The sequence below is a fragment of the Coffea eugenioides genome, chromosome 5 (assembly GCF_003713205.1).
Source record: "Coffea eugenioides isolate CCC68of chromosome 5, Ceug_1.0, whole genome shotgun sequence".
NCBI classification, from domain to species: domain Eukaryota; kingdom Viridiplantae; phylum Streptophyta; class Magnoliopsida; order Gentianales; family Rubiaceae; genus Coffea; species Coffea eugenioides.
The window spans coordinates 18506326-18524000 of NC_040039.1; the positions used below are offsets into that span (position 1 = coordinate 18506326).

General features: G+C 35.5%; 2 protein-coding genes across 2 annotated transcripts; both read right to left on the minus strand.

The window, feature by feature from the left end:
• Positions 1 to 454: 454 nt before the first annotated feature.
• Positions 455 to 4668, minus strand: LOC113771243 (protein FAR1-RELATED SEQUENCE 5-like). The gene is made up of 6 exons (XM_027315847.1): positions 2551 to 4668; positions 2346 to 2426; positions 2110 to 2181; positions 844 to 951; positions 658 to 726; positions 455 to 526 (listed from the first exon to the last, which is right to left on the minus strand). The coding sequence occupies exons 1-6, from the start codon at positions 4666 to 4668 to the stop codon at positions 455 to 457; spliced, it is 2520 nt and encodes an 839-aa protein (XP_027171648.1).
• Positions 4669 to 11900: 7232 nt separating this feature from the next.
• Positions 11901 to 15971, minus strand: LOC113772217 (disease resistance protein RPM1-like). Its single transcript, XM_027316807.1, has 2 exons — positions 15587 to 15971; positions 11901 to 14306 (listed from the first exon to the last, which is right to left on the minus strand). Exons 1-2 carry the CDS (start codon positions 15969 to 15971, stop codon positions 11956 to 11958), a joined length of 2736 nt encoding a protein of 911 aa, XP_027172608.1. The 3' UTR covers positions 11901 to 11955.
• Between the last annotated feature and the right edge of the window lie 1704 nt (positions 15972 to 17675).

Consider the following 17675-nt stretch of genomic DNA (forward strand, 5'->3'; position numbering starts at 1 on the left):
GCATGTACTCTACATCGTCATATTTTCTACATCTTACCTTTGACGGTCCGTTCAAGTCCAATAAATGTGTTATTAAAGTTCCTGATTGAACGGAATAGAATGGTATGCATATCACGACAGCCATTCTCCTGTCATGGTAGATTTACTGAAAAATATCCGATAAAAAAAAAGTGCGTTCATTTCTATTGTAAAATCGCTATTTCAATTTCCTACCAGCTTTATAATCTCCTAACAATTTCATACAATCCAATAGCAACTATTGATGACTACAACATATACATGCGATTACAATTGTAATCCACTTGTCTAAATTTGAAAAGAGTGAAACATCAATGGTGCCCGTACAACCTCCTAGATAAGTTGTAACTGCATCCTACTACTTGTAACGTACATATGTAGCATTCCCATGTTGGGACAACCACTTAATGTCTCGTTCAAAAGTTATAGTTAAACATCATTCATTAACCTCATTCTCGGCGGAGGCTACGTCAACGCGTACTTGCAATCCCTGGGTGTTATTTCTTCCCTGAAATGCGTAACAATCACAGATCACCAACTATTATTCATGAAACATACGATTAATGATATACAATGTCCAAGTAACCAATTAACAACATTACAATTGAAATATGTGATCTAACGATAACAGTTTCTCACCTGGGATGATGGTGTAAATACATGATATTGATCAACATCACAATGTGTTGAAATTGCCACAAGCTCCTCCTGTAATTTTACATTGTATACATATTCGTCAAGGTCCCCAAATCATTAACAGTGCCTATATTGCCATTTCATAAAGTTAAATTGGACTAGACAATATAACAAAATGATATATTATACCATTAAGATATTTCTGACGGAGTTATGCTTGGAAAAAATAGAAAATTGGGGATGCATCCATTCTGTAGGGACACTTCCAGGAGGCCCCTGATTAGCCAAACGGAGGACCTTCGAATAATAAAAAATATCATGTTATTAAAGCCAGCATACATTAATTACACAATATGCATATTTTACAACGTTCGGTGCCCACCATTACAATTACAGGAAAAAAGTAGCTCTTATATACAAACAACAATGTCTTCAATTTAAGGGTTAATATCAGAAACCTCTCCTGAAGTTTCTTCTAATCACAGCTAGCTCCCAATTTATTTTCCGAATCACACTAACCACCCCTGGAAGTAGGATGTGCCAGGTTATCCAAATTAAAAGGTGAGAAATTACCCAAATACCAAAAAACAGCAGCCAAATTTTTAACGTGGGAAAATGCTGAAAAAAAGACTGAAAAAGAAGATTTTTTGGATTTTGAAAATAGCAATATTGATTCAGGTATAATTAGTTCCGAAAATTGTCTGTAAGTAAACTTTACACGAGATGATCTATGAGGTACAATCAGTTTACACAAATGTACGTTATGTTAAAAGTTAGTTACTAAACTGTGTGTATATATATGTATATCAAAGGTAGTGTAATGGAACGCATAAATTTGGAATGATTATTTAGTCATTTGATCAATTTGTGAATCTCCCATTAGTGGATGTGTAATTTTACTTGTATGAGTAGTCCTTTTAATTTGTGAATACTTTACACGGAGTTATCTATGACATACAATCCGTTTATAAAAATTTACATTATGTTACATGTTAGTTACTTGACTGTGTATATCTATAAAATGTAGTGTAATAGAACACTACATTTAAAATGGTTATTTAGCCCTTTCATCAATTTGTGCATCTCCCTATAGTAGATATGTAATTTTACTTGTATGAGTAACCCTTGCTTGTCTGTCAATACTTTACACGGAGTGATGTAATCTGTACAATCAGTTTACGAAAATGTACATGATATTTGGTACGCATTAATTGGCTAAAATTCACTATTCATTTTGGGGTACGGGCACAAATGGAGCAAAAATAAATTCTCTCTCCTGCAATTCATTTTTTATTACCATTTTCAAATACAGGGGCTGACAACTTACCAATGTTGTCATTCCAGGGGCGCTAAGTGTGATTTCGAAAATAAGGGGGGTGCTAGGTGTGCTTAGAAGAAACATCAACAGAGGAAAATGATATTATCCCTTATTTTAACTACTAAATGAATGCATACCGTCTCACTTTCATCAATTTCGGGAGCAACCGCATTTGGAGGGCCGTTCACAGTCTGGCTCATTGAATGCACCTACGAGTTTGTATGGGTCAAATCATTGTATAAGACAAACAAAATAGGCATATCAGGAGGGATGACGGCCGTAACAACATCATCACACAATGTAACAAAAATGTAACTATTATGTTGTACAAACATCCAAATAAAAGCAAGAGTCATGAGCATTTTATACTAACCGAAACAGAGTCAGTAGATGAACGACATCCCATAAACATGTGTTCCTCAACTGAAACCGACGTCGGCTCTGATTCTGAGACCTATAGTATTGACACGGCAATAATATTACTTCATGCATGAATGGTACCTAAACTTTGTTCAATAGTATAACGATAGTATTATTTTACCATAAATATTTTCCAAATATCAAAATTGGATCCATACCGTAGTCTGTGTAGTCCTTGATAATCTAGATTTTCTTTTTACTCTGTCAAATTTATCGATCCAATTTCGCTTCACTCTACTTTTCTTGCCGCCGGCTCGTTTTTTAATGCCTCTTGCGACTACTGCCTCTCCCATTTCATTTACAATTTCAATTTTATCACGTTCCTCCACATTCAGATTTTTTGGATTTTGCAAAGGTTGCCCTTCGTTTTCTGAGAGGAGCAGCTCCACTTTCTTTGCCAAATCGGATATCACAGTGATTACTATTTTGCTGGTGTCCTCCGACATTGCTGCCCGAGCTGCGACCTTAATCATGGCTGGAGCGAGCTCCCGATAACGAGTTGAAACTATTACTTTTGGATCAGCCACAATTTCCCATCCTTGCCGATCAAAACAGTCTCCAGCCCGGGCTCTTTTTGTCCATCGCCTCTTAACATATTCAGGAGGAATTATTTTTATACCCACGGTATCAAACACCTTCAACGCGTGCCCACACAAAATGCCTTCATTCTCGTATTTTTTGCAACTACAACGTACACTTACATCATTCCGATTGAATACCACTATTCTTTCAACTCCTCCATCATACCTCATGACCGTAAACTCCACAAACATCCCTGCATCTTGTTGTCTCAATATAACCATAGCTGTTGATTCACCATACTCATTTTGGAATGCAACAAATATGGTTGGTGAATACGTCTCTGATGCATGCACAAACATAGGTGTTTGCCTTAACCCTACCATGGGGAGCTTTTGCCTCATTTCATATTCTGCGATCAGTTCATTGTGTCTCTTTTCATCAACCACCCGATTGAAATGTCTAAAGAACTGCACAAGATCATGATCCAGTTTTAAATGATTTTTTATTGCTGCATTTAGGCTTTCACTCAGTTGGGTGCTTCGCATTCCCGCTGTCCATCTTTCTTTCATCATGCATCTTGCCCATTTGTCACGAATTCGATACAATCCGGAGAGCCATTCATTATTTTCAAGATTGTGTTTCTTCACCATCGCTTCCCAGACCCTATTGAATTGTTCCACTTCTTCAAACTCATACATGCAGGCACCAAACATGTATGGCAGATCACTATTTTCCTTGTAGTGATTGCCAAGATGTTTCATAAAATTGCGCCTTATGTGAAACGTACATAGACCGTGAAATGTTTCAGGCATGACAACTGATAGAGCGGCTGCCATGGCGTGATCTTGGTCTGTTAGTATGGTACTTGGACGCTTTCCGCACATTGCTTCTAGAAATGTACCAAATACCCATTTGAAAGAATCTATAGTCTCATCATACATAAGGGCAGCACCGAATATCACAATTTGCCTATGTTGGTTAAAACCCACAAATACTCCAAGTGACCGGTATTCTTTATTTGTTTTGTACGTTGTGTCGAATGTGACTACGTCTCCAAAAAAGTTGTAGTCAATTAACATTCCTGCATCTGCCCAAAAAATATTCGTTATCTGCTCTTCACAATCCAGCTGTACAGCATGAAAAAATGATGGATTCTCGAGTGTTTGCTCTTGAAAATAATTCAGCATGCTACCTGCTTCTCCATATTTCAAACTCCTTTCCCGTCGAGTACGAAGATATCGTTTCAGGTCTTCCCGAGTATATCCCACATTTTCCATCCCAGCTGCCTCATTTCCCATAAGCTCATGGCTCTGCTTCAATGAAAGCCCAGCGTCCTCGCTTATTTCAGCTTGGAATCCTTGAGCCTCGCTCACTTTTCTTTGTGATGGCATCATGTGCGAGCATTGAGCAATGTGCAACTCATGGTTATGCTCTAAGACAAGGTCATGCACACGGTACTTCATTGTGGCACTAAGCAACACGATAATCATTTTAGCTCCACACCCTGTTTTCGTCGGCGCTCTTGTCCTCTTTGGCATCACATCACCTTCGTACTTGCGCTTCACCCCTTCCTTGCAGCAACTATATCTCCTAGACATGGTCACGCCGTCTTTGTCTTTATTCACATAGTCTTTACGTACACTAAAACCCATTTTAAAGGCGTACTTGTTGTAAAACTTGTACGCGTCCTCTTCACTGTTGAACTCCATTCCTAACTCAGGGGTCCGATCTTCTGCCAATTTGCTGCAATCCATTACTTCTGCTCCTGCCAGTTATGCATCAAACACCTTAATTTGTAACACTTTTTGAATAGTACGCACATAAACGACAACATAAATGTATATTACCATTCATAATGTGTTATGAATCACACATTACTCGTATACAAAATCCTAAAATTACGCTTATCAATATGATAAATGATTCACAACTTACTTTTACTCTAAGATAGCATGAATCTATGTACAAATATAACTCCATGTACACTAATTTATACGGACTGTAATGTATTAGTCACACGATGTAAGTCTATTTTAACTGTATGTACATCCACGCTGGTGATTATATTTTGATTCTAAGTTCTTTACCTCACTGGACCTTATGTCATCCGTTAATGACAACCGCATAAGGCAACTCCGCATTATGTACTATTTCTACATTTTGAGGGCCAAACAAGCACTTTCTACTCATTGTAAAATATTTCTTACATCATGTAATTTACTTCCAGTGTAGCATTCACCCATTTATTATTCACATATATGTCTTTTCCTCTGTTTCACCTCATTCAACTCTACGCCTCCATTTTATACACATTGCATGGTCAGGAGAGGGGCAAACTAATATTGCCCCATGAGCATGGACCAACTACTGCATGCACAATGATTCATATCAATTGTAATTCGGTGACTATAACGTGTAACTAATTTACAACAGAATGTACATTAATTCACTTGTTAAATGTGCCTTTCGTTTCTCTCATTTTTCCTAATTCCGTTCGCCGGTTTACTTTAATACATACACCTACGTCTTCCAATAACTACTATCCCATTATAGTCCATCACTCAAAAGCTGAATGTTCACAAACACACGGATACGGTACACACACAAATATAGTGCAAACTTCACTATTCTTCTATCATCTTCGTATTATGTCTTCAGCTGACTCTAATTTCATCATTCATTTAACTGATGTGCATTTGGGTGACAAATTATTGGCCGCACTTACTGACATGGTTCACTCACGTTACCTTAGTCTGCTAAAACGCTTTGCGTTTCACCGAAATCGGAGAGCGTGGTTGCTTCTGCTATTCGGTTGAAGGACAAATTCTGGCTTCGTGAGATGCTCAGTTCTCTGTGTTTGCTTCTACCTTACCGCCTGCTTTGGTTGCATTCAAGAATGAATACAACACTCTGAATACCCATTTCGAAGACCACAACTGCTTCTGCTATTCAGTTTTACGGACAAACTCTGGTTTTGTCTCTGTTTGCTTCTACCTTGTCTCCTGCCTCTCCATCCATTTTTCTGTCAATTGCCACCTTCATCAGAGTAGACTACACCCACTTCACCAAGAAAACACCCAGTAGGTCGAATCCCACCGGAACTTCAGCTTTCTACCTTCAGTGAGCGGTCGGTCAGAGAACACTACCTTCAGAAGCACTCTTCCCTCAGTTTTGTTTTCTGCGCCCATTTCAAAATTTCAGGTTGAATTTCAAAATTTACTTCTCTTCCGTTTGCTCCGTCTGCTCCCGTTTGGATGTCAACATTATTTTATTTGGAACGGCACCATTTTTGTGGCCTGCTGGAGCCTTGCTGACTTGGCCCATTTGTCTCCACACGTTTTTCATTGTGAGGAGACCGTTCAGGAGCGGTCGTCCGCTCCCGCCCCGTATCCAACACACCTTAATTTCATCGCCTAGTTATTTGTCACAATTCCCTTCACTTGTTTTGCTTTTCACCATATGGGCACATCATAGTATTCCCAGGCTTTCTTTTTAAAATCATTAATTTGGGGTCACAGTGCACTTATATATATATATATATAATTTAAGTATTAAAAGTATTTTTAAAATATTTGATAATTAATTTTTCATAATTTAAGAAGCCTAAACTTTGATAATTTAAAGGTACTTTTGTTAAAAATACTTATGTCAGAAGTGTTTCTTTATAAGTTATCGCATTTTCAAATCAGCCTTAGTCTTAAAGCAATTGTGATTGTTTGGCTTTTGTCATTTTCAGTTTACTCTTTGTACTCTTGCTACAGTTTTATATAAGAAATTATTTAGTATCTAATCTGAAAGGTAACGAAAAACTTTCAGATTTATTCTTAAACCAAGAGACCATTGGCATAGAAAGTCGAGCTTAATAGTTATCGTCCTTTTAAGTGAGATTAGACCTAATTTGGACATTAAAATGGATGAGAGTTGTTGGTTGAAACACCTCTAAGATAAACAATTAAATTGACCCACAATCTCTGAACCAGCACGAGAAGGATGCCTCGGGATCAATTCGTTGTTAAGTCGGTCAATATCCTTGACTTGAATATTCTTGTGAATCAAATATGAAGAAAATTAGCTTTGGTGATGAAATTAGGGGAAATTTTGTAGTGCATTAGAAGCACTTGCTTTAAAATTTGAAATCTCCTGCTTATACTCTGTGCTCACAAAAATTAAGATAGAAAAGAATCATGTAATAAGAGACAACTCACATGTAAGAAACTAATGTGGTATTGAAAAGGGTTAAAAGTTTTTTTTTTCTTTTTTTGGGTAAGTTTTGTAATGGCGATATAGAGTGTGACGAGTTTAAAGAAATTGTAAGAAAAAGGGCAATTTCATGTGTTTTTATCTAGATAAGTGTGCGTGATTTTACACCAATCAACTTAGGATTTCCAAAAAAGATTGAGATATGACGTATAAGAGATGCATGACCCGGAAAGTTTTTCAAGTTTCAATCACTTATATATTAAAAGTATTTAAATGTGAGAGAAAAATGAAAACAAAAAAAAATTGGCATTTGATTGTCCCATTATATGTCAACTGGGAGATTATAAAGCCGTAAAAGGTGATAGTTTTTGGAGCTATAAGCAAATGAGGCATGAATACTCATATTTGTTACCATAAATGATTAAATTATAAGAAAATTTAGGAGGTGTATATTAATATTAAATTTTCTTCGTTAAAAAAAAAAAAGAAAAGTTGCTAAAAAGTGGGACTACTAAGAGCTTATATTTAATTCAAATATTGTATTCGTTACTATTTTCCTTATCGTCTTCACAGTTCATCCCAAGTTTATTTTTTTTACAAAAATTATATTTATCTTATGTTGCTTCATTTATTCAAATTAAATTTTGAATATTGTTATTACCAAATTATTTGATCTCAAAAAAATTGAAAAAATGTTACTCCTAAGATCTAAAGTGGTGTTTTAGATAAATGCTTAAGAAACATCTAGGATATTTACAACTTCTAAGAAAATTGCCCTTGTGAGAGCTCAAAATTTACACCTATTTGCATATACTTTTACTAGAAAGGTTGAGCGTGCTACTTTGCTTTTTCATTGATTAATTGGAGTGTTTAATTGATTGCCTTATACTTAAGTGTATTAGAATATTTTAAATTCATGCATTATTCACATTCATGGAAATTAACACTAAGTGAAACAAGAAACTAGTGAGGTAATGGTATAAAAGTATGGAAATATGGGGCCATAGCATAATAAACTCCTTTTTGCTTGCATGAGACTTCACACTGGTCATTGCTTCTTGTCAAAAAAAAAAAAAAAAAGGTCCATGCAAGTTATGTCAAGACAAAACCTCCAAAACACCAATTTTAGTTTCATTCTTGTCTTGGCCATTTCTAAAACTGAGAGAGAGAGAGAGACTAAGAGAAAATTTGAAGCTTTCATCCTTCTTCAACAGTGGAACTCCAGCAAGAAACAAGTCACCACTTCAACTAGTTGAGTTAAAGGAAACAGGTGAGAGAGACCAAAATTTTCTAGCTTTTATTTTTGCAAGACAAGAGGTAAACTTGCTAGCCAAACATTCCATTTTCTCAAACACACCAAGATGATTGATGCATGTTAGTTTCTAGCCAAGAAAATGGAAATTTTGTGGGAAAGAAATCTCATTAGAAGTTGATTTTATTGCTGAAAAATTTCCAGATTTTACCGAGGGGGCCATGAGCTCATTTTGCAGCCTCTTATTTCAAAATTTTGAGGAGTTTCCACTAGGAATTTCTGATATATATGTTATATTTCTTGTTTAGTATGATATATAGCATGTTGCCTTTGATTTTAATAGCAAGATGTTGGTTTAGACGAAAGAAAACTAGAAGAAACAAAGCTGAATAATTTCTGTGAAACCAATGGAGTGAAGCTGCAAGTTTGGTTCTTTTCTTCCAAGAAATCTTGATGGAATTTGTCTAAAGGTAACTTATATATCTCCCATCTCTCTTTCTATGACATGCATGTAATATTTTGTTTAAATTCATGATGAATAAGACATGATTTGTGAAGAAACTTTGCTGGAAATTCTGTTGCGGTTAATGCATGTGGGCCGATTGGAGTAAAACTGAAAATTTTAGCTTTTACCTTGAATTTTGAGTGAATTTTTTGCTAAGATTTCATGTTTTATATCATGACAACTGTTTACATAGAATCTAGTAGGTTTATATGGTTGAAATAATAGTTGTATGTTCATTGATTTTGCTGAAAATTTTCCAGGTTGATCCGATTGTAGGAAAGCTGGAATTTTCAACTTTCATCTTGACTTGTTGATGAAATCTTTGCTAGGACCCATGTTATAAACCTTGGTAGATGTTTATATGTTGTTTCATGTGCTATATTCTGAAGTAAGTGAAGGAATTGGAGATTAAAATGAGAACTTAGGGCTGCTTTGCTGGAAAGTTTCCAACTTATAAATGATTGGAAGAAAGACATGAATATTCTGTTTTTAACTTGACTTGTGAATGGATTTTTGCTAAGGTTTAATGCTTTATACTTTGATGAATGTTCATATGGAGTTTTAGTGTGTTTAATGTTGAGATTATGTGGGAAAGTCTGGAAAGTCAGAATGAATTTTGAAACTAGAAAATGTTGCTGGAAAACTGTTAAGTAGCCGAGGAGAGAGAGCTGGAATTCTCCAGCTTTAATTTCGAAAGTTTGGTTAAATTTTGATATGTTCTGCTTAAGACATCTTATAGTCTCTTAATCACAACTTGCATATGGAATCCCCTTACTTTAAAACAAGAAAATTGAGTTAGTTTTGGAAGAAAAATGAGTGTTTCATTTTCTGGAAATTTTGGCATCCTTAGTCTTGGCTTTTAGTTGGAATTTCGGATGGACTCTTGCTATGAACTGTGTTATATGTACCTTGATTTATGTTGTATATGATGAATTGTGAGCTGTGTGCAGGAATTACATTAGAAGTTGGGAAGAAACAGGGTCAGTGTGCTGAATTCTTATATACTTGACACCAAAACTTGATTTTTAGCATAACTTGTGTATCATTGCAATTTCGTGACTAGTAAATTAGCACGAATGTAGTAAATTTTCTTGGTTGAGGACTGTTTTCATATGAAACTAGTTAATTAAACATCAAAATGCTATATTATGGCCTAGGTTTATAATTTTAGGATTTAGGATCCTTGAACTCATTCTTAAAACTTAATAATTGACTAAATCCTAATTTTTGACATAGACATCTACTTTTGTTATATTAGATATATGAGAAGGGGAAAACTTAGTTCTTAAACCTTATACTAAGGAAATAAACAATAACTATAAGCATTCATATCGATTCTAGGAGCCGAGTTTGAGCTATAAACGCAACCCTACCCCGAGGCGTGAACTTCAATTACTTAAAACTTGGTGAGTATTGTATATTTGTTTATAATGATTAAACACATGATGAACGATAAATGTTATGTGCTTAGTCGACTAATACTTGTTGGATTATTGATGTTTGAATTGTTTGAGTGAAATTTGACAATTGCTACTGTTTTATTGAAAGGTGACCGCATACTTTATTGCACTTGACATAAGTGAATTTTGAAAATGATAAACGCCTAATTGTTACTGGAATTATGCATGAATGTAGGTCGAGTGTGTACTTTATCACATCGGCTGAACTAGGCCCCAAACCCCACTGTTAGACAGTCTATTTGAGTCAGTAACAAGGTTGGTAGAGTAGGCTGGAAGACCTTGGGTACTGAAATGTTTGGTATACTCAAGTATTACCCCCTTAATGATGCGCATGTGGGAGTGACAAAGTGACTAATGATTGAAGGGAATTGTTTATTGTTTTGGATGATATAAGAAGGAGATTGGTGGAGTATGAAGTGATTGCAGGAAATTGTGCAATGAATTATTGAACGGAGCTAAGTGCTATGCTTGGAAATGAAAAGGAGCCACCTCTAGAGTCCGTCTCAATACCGTATTCTTTGATATTGATTGTGTTATTTGTTAAAAATTGTTTCACAAATTATTCTGCTATTAATTGGTTTATTATTCCTGTGATATTATTGAAAGTGTGAAATTGTGTGTTTAAGGTTACTTGTTTTCTTAGAATCTCACTGGATGTAAACTCACCCCTTTAGTTTGTTTTCCTTAACAGGGGTTGGAAACGTGGAATTGGCGAATAGTGAGTTCAAGAGTTGAAGTCTTTGCTTTAAGTAAATTGCCATCTTATTTGTATTTAGTGAATTGATTGAACAACTTATATTTTGATCCGTTTGGTTGTATATATAAGTATGGATGATTTGGAATGTTTGATGGTTTTTAATGTTTAATTGTGGTGTTTTAATATTTCCTTTGAAGTTAATGCCATTGATTGGAAGATTTTGAATGAGTCCTGACTAGAACTAGACAGGCGGCCTACTAAATTTTAGGATTTGCCTTACTGGGAGGTGGGGTCATCACAGCCTTACCTTCAACTTTATGATTGAAAAATTTCTTTGTTGATTTTAGTTTTGCAAAGCAAAATTTACTCTACATATTTCATATAAAACCTTTTTTCAAAAAAAAATATTCATCTTTCTACCTTATTCTATCTGCTTTGATTGAGCCCTTAGACAATCAAATTTTGGTTGATTCTACTCCCCTACTTAGCAGACCATGCCCTACCCTTGAATAATCCAGGAAGGACTTTTTGGGCATACAAAAAGAATTCGTACATAATTGCAGAATAAATTTCTCTTGTATAATGCTAACTTCCAGTAATTACCTAAACAAACAATTTACTGTTGTAAAGTGGCTTCACATTGTGAGATCTTGATCTGAAAAAGTATCCTATTCATGCAACAGCCTGATTGGTCCTCTTTTTTGCATTCCTAATCTTGTTTTATCCCAATTCTTGAGCAAGTCATTCGACAGCTATTTCTGTAGATTAATACGTACACAGAGTAGATACATTCTAAAGCCAATGCATATTTGCTAGTGCTGCAACTCGCAAGAAGAATATGTATAACTAGCAGAGGCAGAAAAATTGCCAAGTCAAGTTCATATAACAGACTGGAAGTGTTTCACATGATAATTCTGTCTGTGTAATTTACAAAACAAGATTGACTGTGTGTATGTGCTGTACCTTCTTGTGGTTTTCACTTCCATCAATTTGCACACTTTCAACGAGTTCTTCTGCCATTTCCTCCAGCTGAAGATTCTGTAGGCTGGTAATGTGTTCAATGCCTTGTGGTAGCAACTTCAACGCCAGGCAACGAATCAAGGCAAGTTCTTTTAAGCTGGGAAGTGATCCCTCCTCTATTTCTACACAATCTAACTGCAGGAGCTCCTCCAAATGCAATTTGCTGAGCTTAGGGAATCCCCCTTTTATGAACTTCAAGTGCTTGCCACTGTATGCTTTCTTAATTTGAAGGAAGACCAGACTTGGTAATTTCTGGAGAGATGGAAGAAAATCTTCTTGTAGATGAGAAAATTCCAAGCACAAATGCGTCAGGTTTGTGGCTGATTCAAACCACTGAGGCAGCCTCTTCAAGCGTCCATTCAATTCTAGCTTCTGAAGAAATGGAGGCACGAAAACCAAGTCTTCCAACAGCAGTTCCTCTTCTTCTGCACTTGCAGTTACACTCAATCGATGGAGGCTTGTCATCATTTGGATTGAACTACATAGCTTTGGACCGTCACACGTTTTCACTTTTGTGATATCTAACCTTTTCAGATTCGTAAGATATCCAACTTGCTTGATTATCCCCTCCTCTGCTTCTACATAAGAAAGGCTTTGCAAGCTCAGTAAGGTCCCGATTCCTGCTGCTACGCGCAAGCCTTGAGAAAACTTGAAATTTTTGGGACGATTGACACAGTTCTTGCACACAAATAGATGCCTCAATTTTTCTAATTTTAATATCCTTTTTGGTAACTTCTCCAAATTGGTGTGCCTAACATCCAACGTCTCTAGGTTCTTCAGCTTGTCTATTGCCTTGGGGAGATCTTTAACCTTTGTGTTCCTCAAGTTCAAGTACCTAAGATTAAAGAGGTCAACCAATTCGTTTGGTAGTTTTTCAATGGGAATGTTTTCGAGAGCAAGGACCCGTAAGAACTTAAAATTTGATGATACAGCATTTAGAGAGAATGATGAGCATGTATCTGTTCCAAAAACAAATAGCGAGCGAAGATGGCGTGATGTTGTCTTGTTTAATCGAAGATTCTTACCTCTATTATACACTGACAACCGCTGTACATTTCTTGAGATTTTGGACTCTTGGCTATCATGTAATCTGCAGAAATTCTCCCTTTCTGAGGTTGTCATTGCAAGCTCTCGTATAACATCATGTACCCGAAAAGTCTTCACTCTTCCATTGTCATTGATTTGTTTAACTTGGATCATGCTCCGGAGAATAAGTTCCATGAGATGGTCCTCGGCTACTTCCTCCATTGTCATCCCTTTCCTTTCTAGGATAAATCCCTCAGCAATCCATAGACGAATCAGCTTCTTCCTCTTAATCAGATAACCATCAGGGAAAATACAGCAATACAAGAAACAGTACTTAAGGTAGAAAGGTAAATCATTGAAACTCATCATCAGGATGCCCTTCACTCGTTCAAGGAGTGGATTGTAGCTAAACTGCCAATTCAGGCTGTCATGAACCTTCTTCCACTCTATAGCTGTCTTGCTTTTTGAACACATGAGACCTCCAATTGCAACTATTGCAAGAGGCAACCCTTCACATTTTCTCAGGATGGCTTTTGCTAATGCTTCAAGCTCTGGTGGACATTGATGAACACACCCGTTCCAAAAGGCCTTTGTGCAGAAAAGAGTCCAAGCATCATGTTCTTGGAGAGGTTCAAGACGATGGACTCTACTTCCAGGTCCAACAGACATTGCCACATTCTCATCTCTTGTTGTTAAAACAATTCTACTTCCACAAAGATTCACTGGGAATGCACCTCTTATTCTACTCCACAGATCTATGCTCCACACATCATCTAAGACAACCAAGTACCTTCTGTTATGCAAGTACTCGATAAGCATCTCCATAAGCTGCCGATAATTCATTGATCCAAGATTCCTAGGAATCATTGCTTGTTCTGTTTTCAGGAATTCTTTGACCATGCTTCTTAGCAGACCCTCAATTTGATGAGCTTGGGACACAGATATCCATGCTAAAGAATCGAAATGACGCTTTATCACTTGATCATTGAACACTTTGGTCACCAGAGTAGTCTTTCCTAAACCTCCCATGCCAACAATTGAGACAACTGTCCGTCGCTGTTCATTTCCCGTCAACCAATGATATAATCTCGCTTTGTTTTCATCAATTCCCACTATATCATCTTCATCTGCAAAGACTGATGATTCTCCAAGATGCTGCAACCAGTCAGTGGGCAAATTTATGGTCCTTTCCTCATCAAATTTGGCATCAAATGCATATCTCTTGCTCCTTTCTGATACGAATCTCGTTGGTGAGGAGATTCGCGACCCAAGATCGCTTGTTGGATTTGACTTCGAACGCAAGAACGGTAGCAGCGGAAACCCTACGACCCCTCTAATCCCCGTGACTACGAACTTGTTGATATTATCTCAACCCGTAACCAAACGAATTAGTGAACCTCAGGCAAGTGTAGAAGGCGCCACAATTCAAGTGCGATTCTTGAATTGATAAGCCGAACAAGAACACTAGAGTATAACTCTAAGTTGTTCAAGGTTTGCTCGAAAGCTATGGAGAAAACTCTCTCAATATTTTTATCATAAAAGTGTCTCCCTTTGTGGGAGTAATGGGGTGCCTTATATAGGCTACAAGTAAAACCCTAATCTAGTAAGGAAAAGGAACTAACTAATGACTCTCCAATCACAATCACAATTAAGGCTAACTAATGGTCAGCTTATAAAGCTGGCCCAACATAACCCAATAAAAGCTAATTCACCAACTTAAGTAATAGTGAGTCTAGACTCTATAAATCGGATCCAACTCAACATGAGGTCTTGGACCGAACTTATTCCTACCAAATAAAATAGAAATCTGAAAAATAAACTACTAAACTATTACTAAAAGATTCATTAATGATATGAAATATGGGTCGCTTATGGGCCATGTTTCGGGCTGCAAGAGAATGAATCTTTTAGTAATAGTTTAGTAGTTTATTTTTCAGATTTCTATTTTATTTGGTAGGAATAAGTTCGGTCCAAGACCTCATGTTGAGTTGGATCCGATTTATAGAGTCTAGACTCACTATTACTTAAGTTGGTGAATTAGCTTTTACTGGGTTATGTTGGGCCAGCTTTATAAGCTGACCATTAGTTAGCCTTAATTGTGATTGTGATTGGAGAGTCATTAGTTAGTTCCTTTTCCTTACTAGATTAGGGTTTTACTTGTAGCCTATATAAGGCACCCCATTACTCCCACAAAGGGAGACACTTTTATGATAAAAATATTGAGAGAGTTTTCTCCATAGCTTTCGAGCAAACCTTGAACAACTTAGAGTTATACTCTAGTGTTCTTGTTCGGCTTATCAATTCAAGAATCGCACTTGAATTGTGGCGCCTTCTACACTTGCCTGAGGTTCACTAATTCGTTTGGTTACGGGTTGAGATAATATCAACAAGTTCGTAGTCACGGGGATTAGAGGGGTCGTAGGGTTTCCGCTGCTACCGTTCTTGCGTTCGAAGTCAAATCCAACAAGTGATCTTGGGTCGCGAATCTTCTCTCCAACGAGATTTGTATCACTTTCTGAAACTTCAAGTACCTTTGCGTTGATACTTTGCATCTCTGAAGATAATCGACGCATCACAGTGAGTTTTCTTGGCAGGTTCATGGTTTCTTGAACAAAATCTTTGAGCCCATTCTTTTTGGCTTTAGTACCATTGTAGTATATGAACTCATCAATTGTATTTTCAACTTCAATTGCCACTTCTCTTACCTGCCTCACCCAAGTTTCCACAGATTCACTCCTTTCTTTCCTTCTCTCGGCATCTCTTAAGAAGGATTTCATAGTTTCTAGTTCAAGCTTGATTTTCTCAATTTCATTTCGAGCATTTCCCAACACTGAGGCATTTTGAAGAAGTATTGTCGTCAGTTTATCTAAAAGGTAGTTAACAGCACCATCTGCCATTTTTGCTATGAAGAATTCCTATCCTTCTTCTCTCTGTATCTCTTTACCTTCACCTTTCTCCTTCTCTACCCCTGTCCCCCTTCTCTCAGTTCTTTGTGTGTGTGTGTGTGTGTTTGACTGTTGACTGTCTGCAAAGTCTTGCCTCTATCTCAGTAATGTCTTGGAAGGAGCATGTACCAATTACTTTTTGACTTTCGGCCTTAAAAGACTTGGAAGACTTCCAACTGTTCGTATATGCAATAAGCTCTTTAATTAAGGAAAATGCTGTAGTAACGTTCGCACCGTCTTTTACTGATATAACATATTATTATACTTTTAACGATCATTTAATTATCTATCCACTTAAATAAGATAATATATAAAAACAAAGAAGTAAATTTCTCATTTAAAATACTAAGTTCATGTAATAAATTAGTAACTTTTGTGTCTCAAAAAGTAACTTGGAATAAATATGAAACTTACTTTTTAAAAAAATAAATTACTACTTTATATCTCAAACTTACATTTTGAGAGTAAAGTTTAGTTCAAATAATAATAAGTTTTTATACATAAATAGTAATTCTTACTTATAACATAGTAAAGTTGATTAATGGCCAAAACTTACTAATTCATGGCACAAATGTATTATTTTACTTAAAAAAACTTATACCAAACCAATATTAGGACCTTTTTTGAATTAATGATAAGATTTTTTATTAATGATTGAAACTTAGTAATCTAGTTAGTAAGTACTCATAATATACCTATACAATACACGACTCTATGTATAATTTAAAATCTTTTGTATTTATATATTTTAGAATACTATGAAAAATATTTTGACTTCTCACATAACCTTATAAAATATGTAATAAAATTTTGATGTATTATAATTTTGAATGATTTTCAAATTTTTGAAAAGTTTAAAAGTTTGGATAATAATAACAACACATCTTCCTAGCTATGCATGAAATATCACTTGTCTATATGATTTCCATAATTTAATACCTATTTATATAACAAGATGATAAAGTTTTAATAAATTTATTGTCTGGGACACAAGAATTAAACTTGTATTAATACAGACCTAACAAAATGAGAGAAATAGTGTAACAATTATACAACAATAAAAATGACAAAATTAGTATAATTTGGAAAAAGTACTCCTAATTAAAACACAATAAAATCAAGTGTTTTTTTTGCCTTTTTGATGTAATAGTTATGTTTACTGGAAAATTAGTAATCCATTCTTATGATACATAGTTTTTTTTTCTAAAAGTACTAAATTTTATGTAAATAAATTGGAATAATTTTGTAAAAGATTTTATGCTTTAATATAATCAAGAGAATTTTGCACCTTTAAAATATAAATAGAAAGAAAGGACAATGGTAGGAGCATAAAGGTGACCAAATGCAATACATATCACATCATGAGTTTAGGTATGATTTATTTAAGTAATCAGTAATTTAGTCCTAGTCAATATACAATGCCTATTGATTTCCTACAAATGAAAATATAATTTAGCAGTTATGCATTAATGGAATTCATAGTTTGAATGCAATCAATTGAGCACCTATTTCCTTTTTTAAGTAACTATTATTTTTTGTTGCTTAGGTTAAATATTTACATATAAAATAATAGCAATAGAATACCAATCCTTAGACCAATGGAACTTCATTTATTGTTAATAAAAATAATTTTACATTGATAAAAATTAGTCTAGA

Excerpts from the sequence above, each read along its gene's own strand:
- LOC113771243 (XM_027315847.1), bottom strand. The coding sequence starts at position 4,668 with ATGGATTGCAGCAAATTGGCAGAAGATCGGACCCCTGAGTTAGGAATG. Across the intron at positions 2,427-2,550 it reads CAAGGACTACACAGACTACG|GTCTCAGAATCAGAGCCGAC; the intron begins GTATGGATCCAA and ends TCAATACTATAG. Across the intron at positions 2,182-2,345 it reads CATCTACTGACTCTGTTTCG|GTGCATTCAATGAGCCAGAC; the intron begins GTTAGTATAAAA and ends ACAAACTCGTAG.
- LOC113772217 (XM_027316807.1), bottom strand. The coding sequence starts at position 15,971 with ATGGCAGATGGTGCTGTTAACTACCTTTTAGATAAACTGACGACAATA. Across the intron at positions 14,307-15,586 it reads GGTACTTGAAGTTTCAGAAA|AAAGGAGCAAGAGATATGCA; the intron begins GTGATACAAATC and ends GATTCGTATCAG.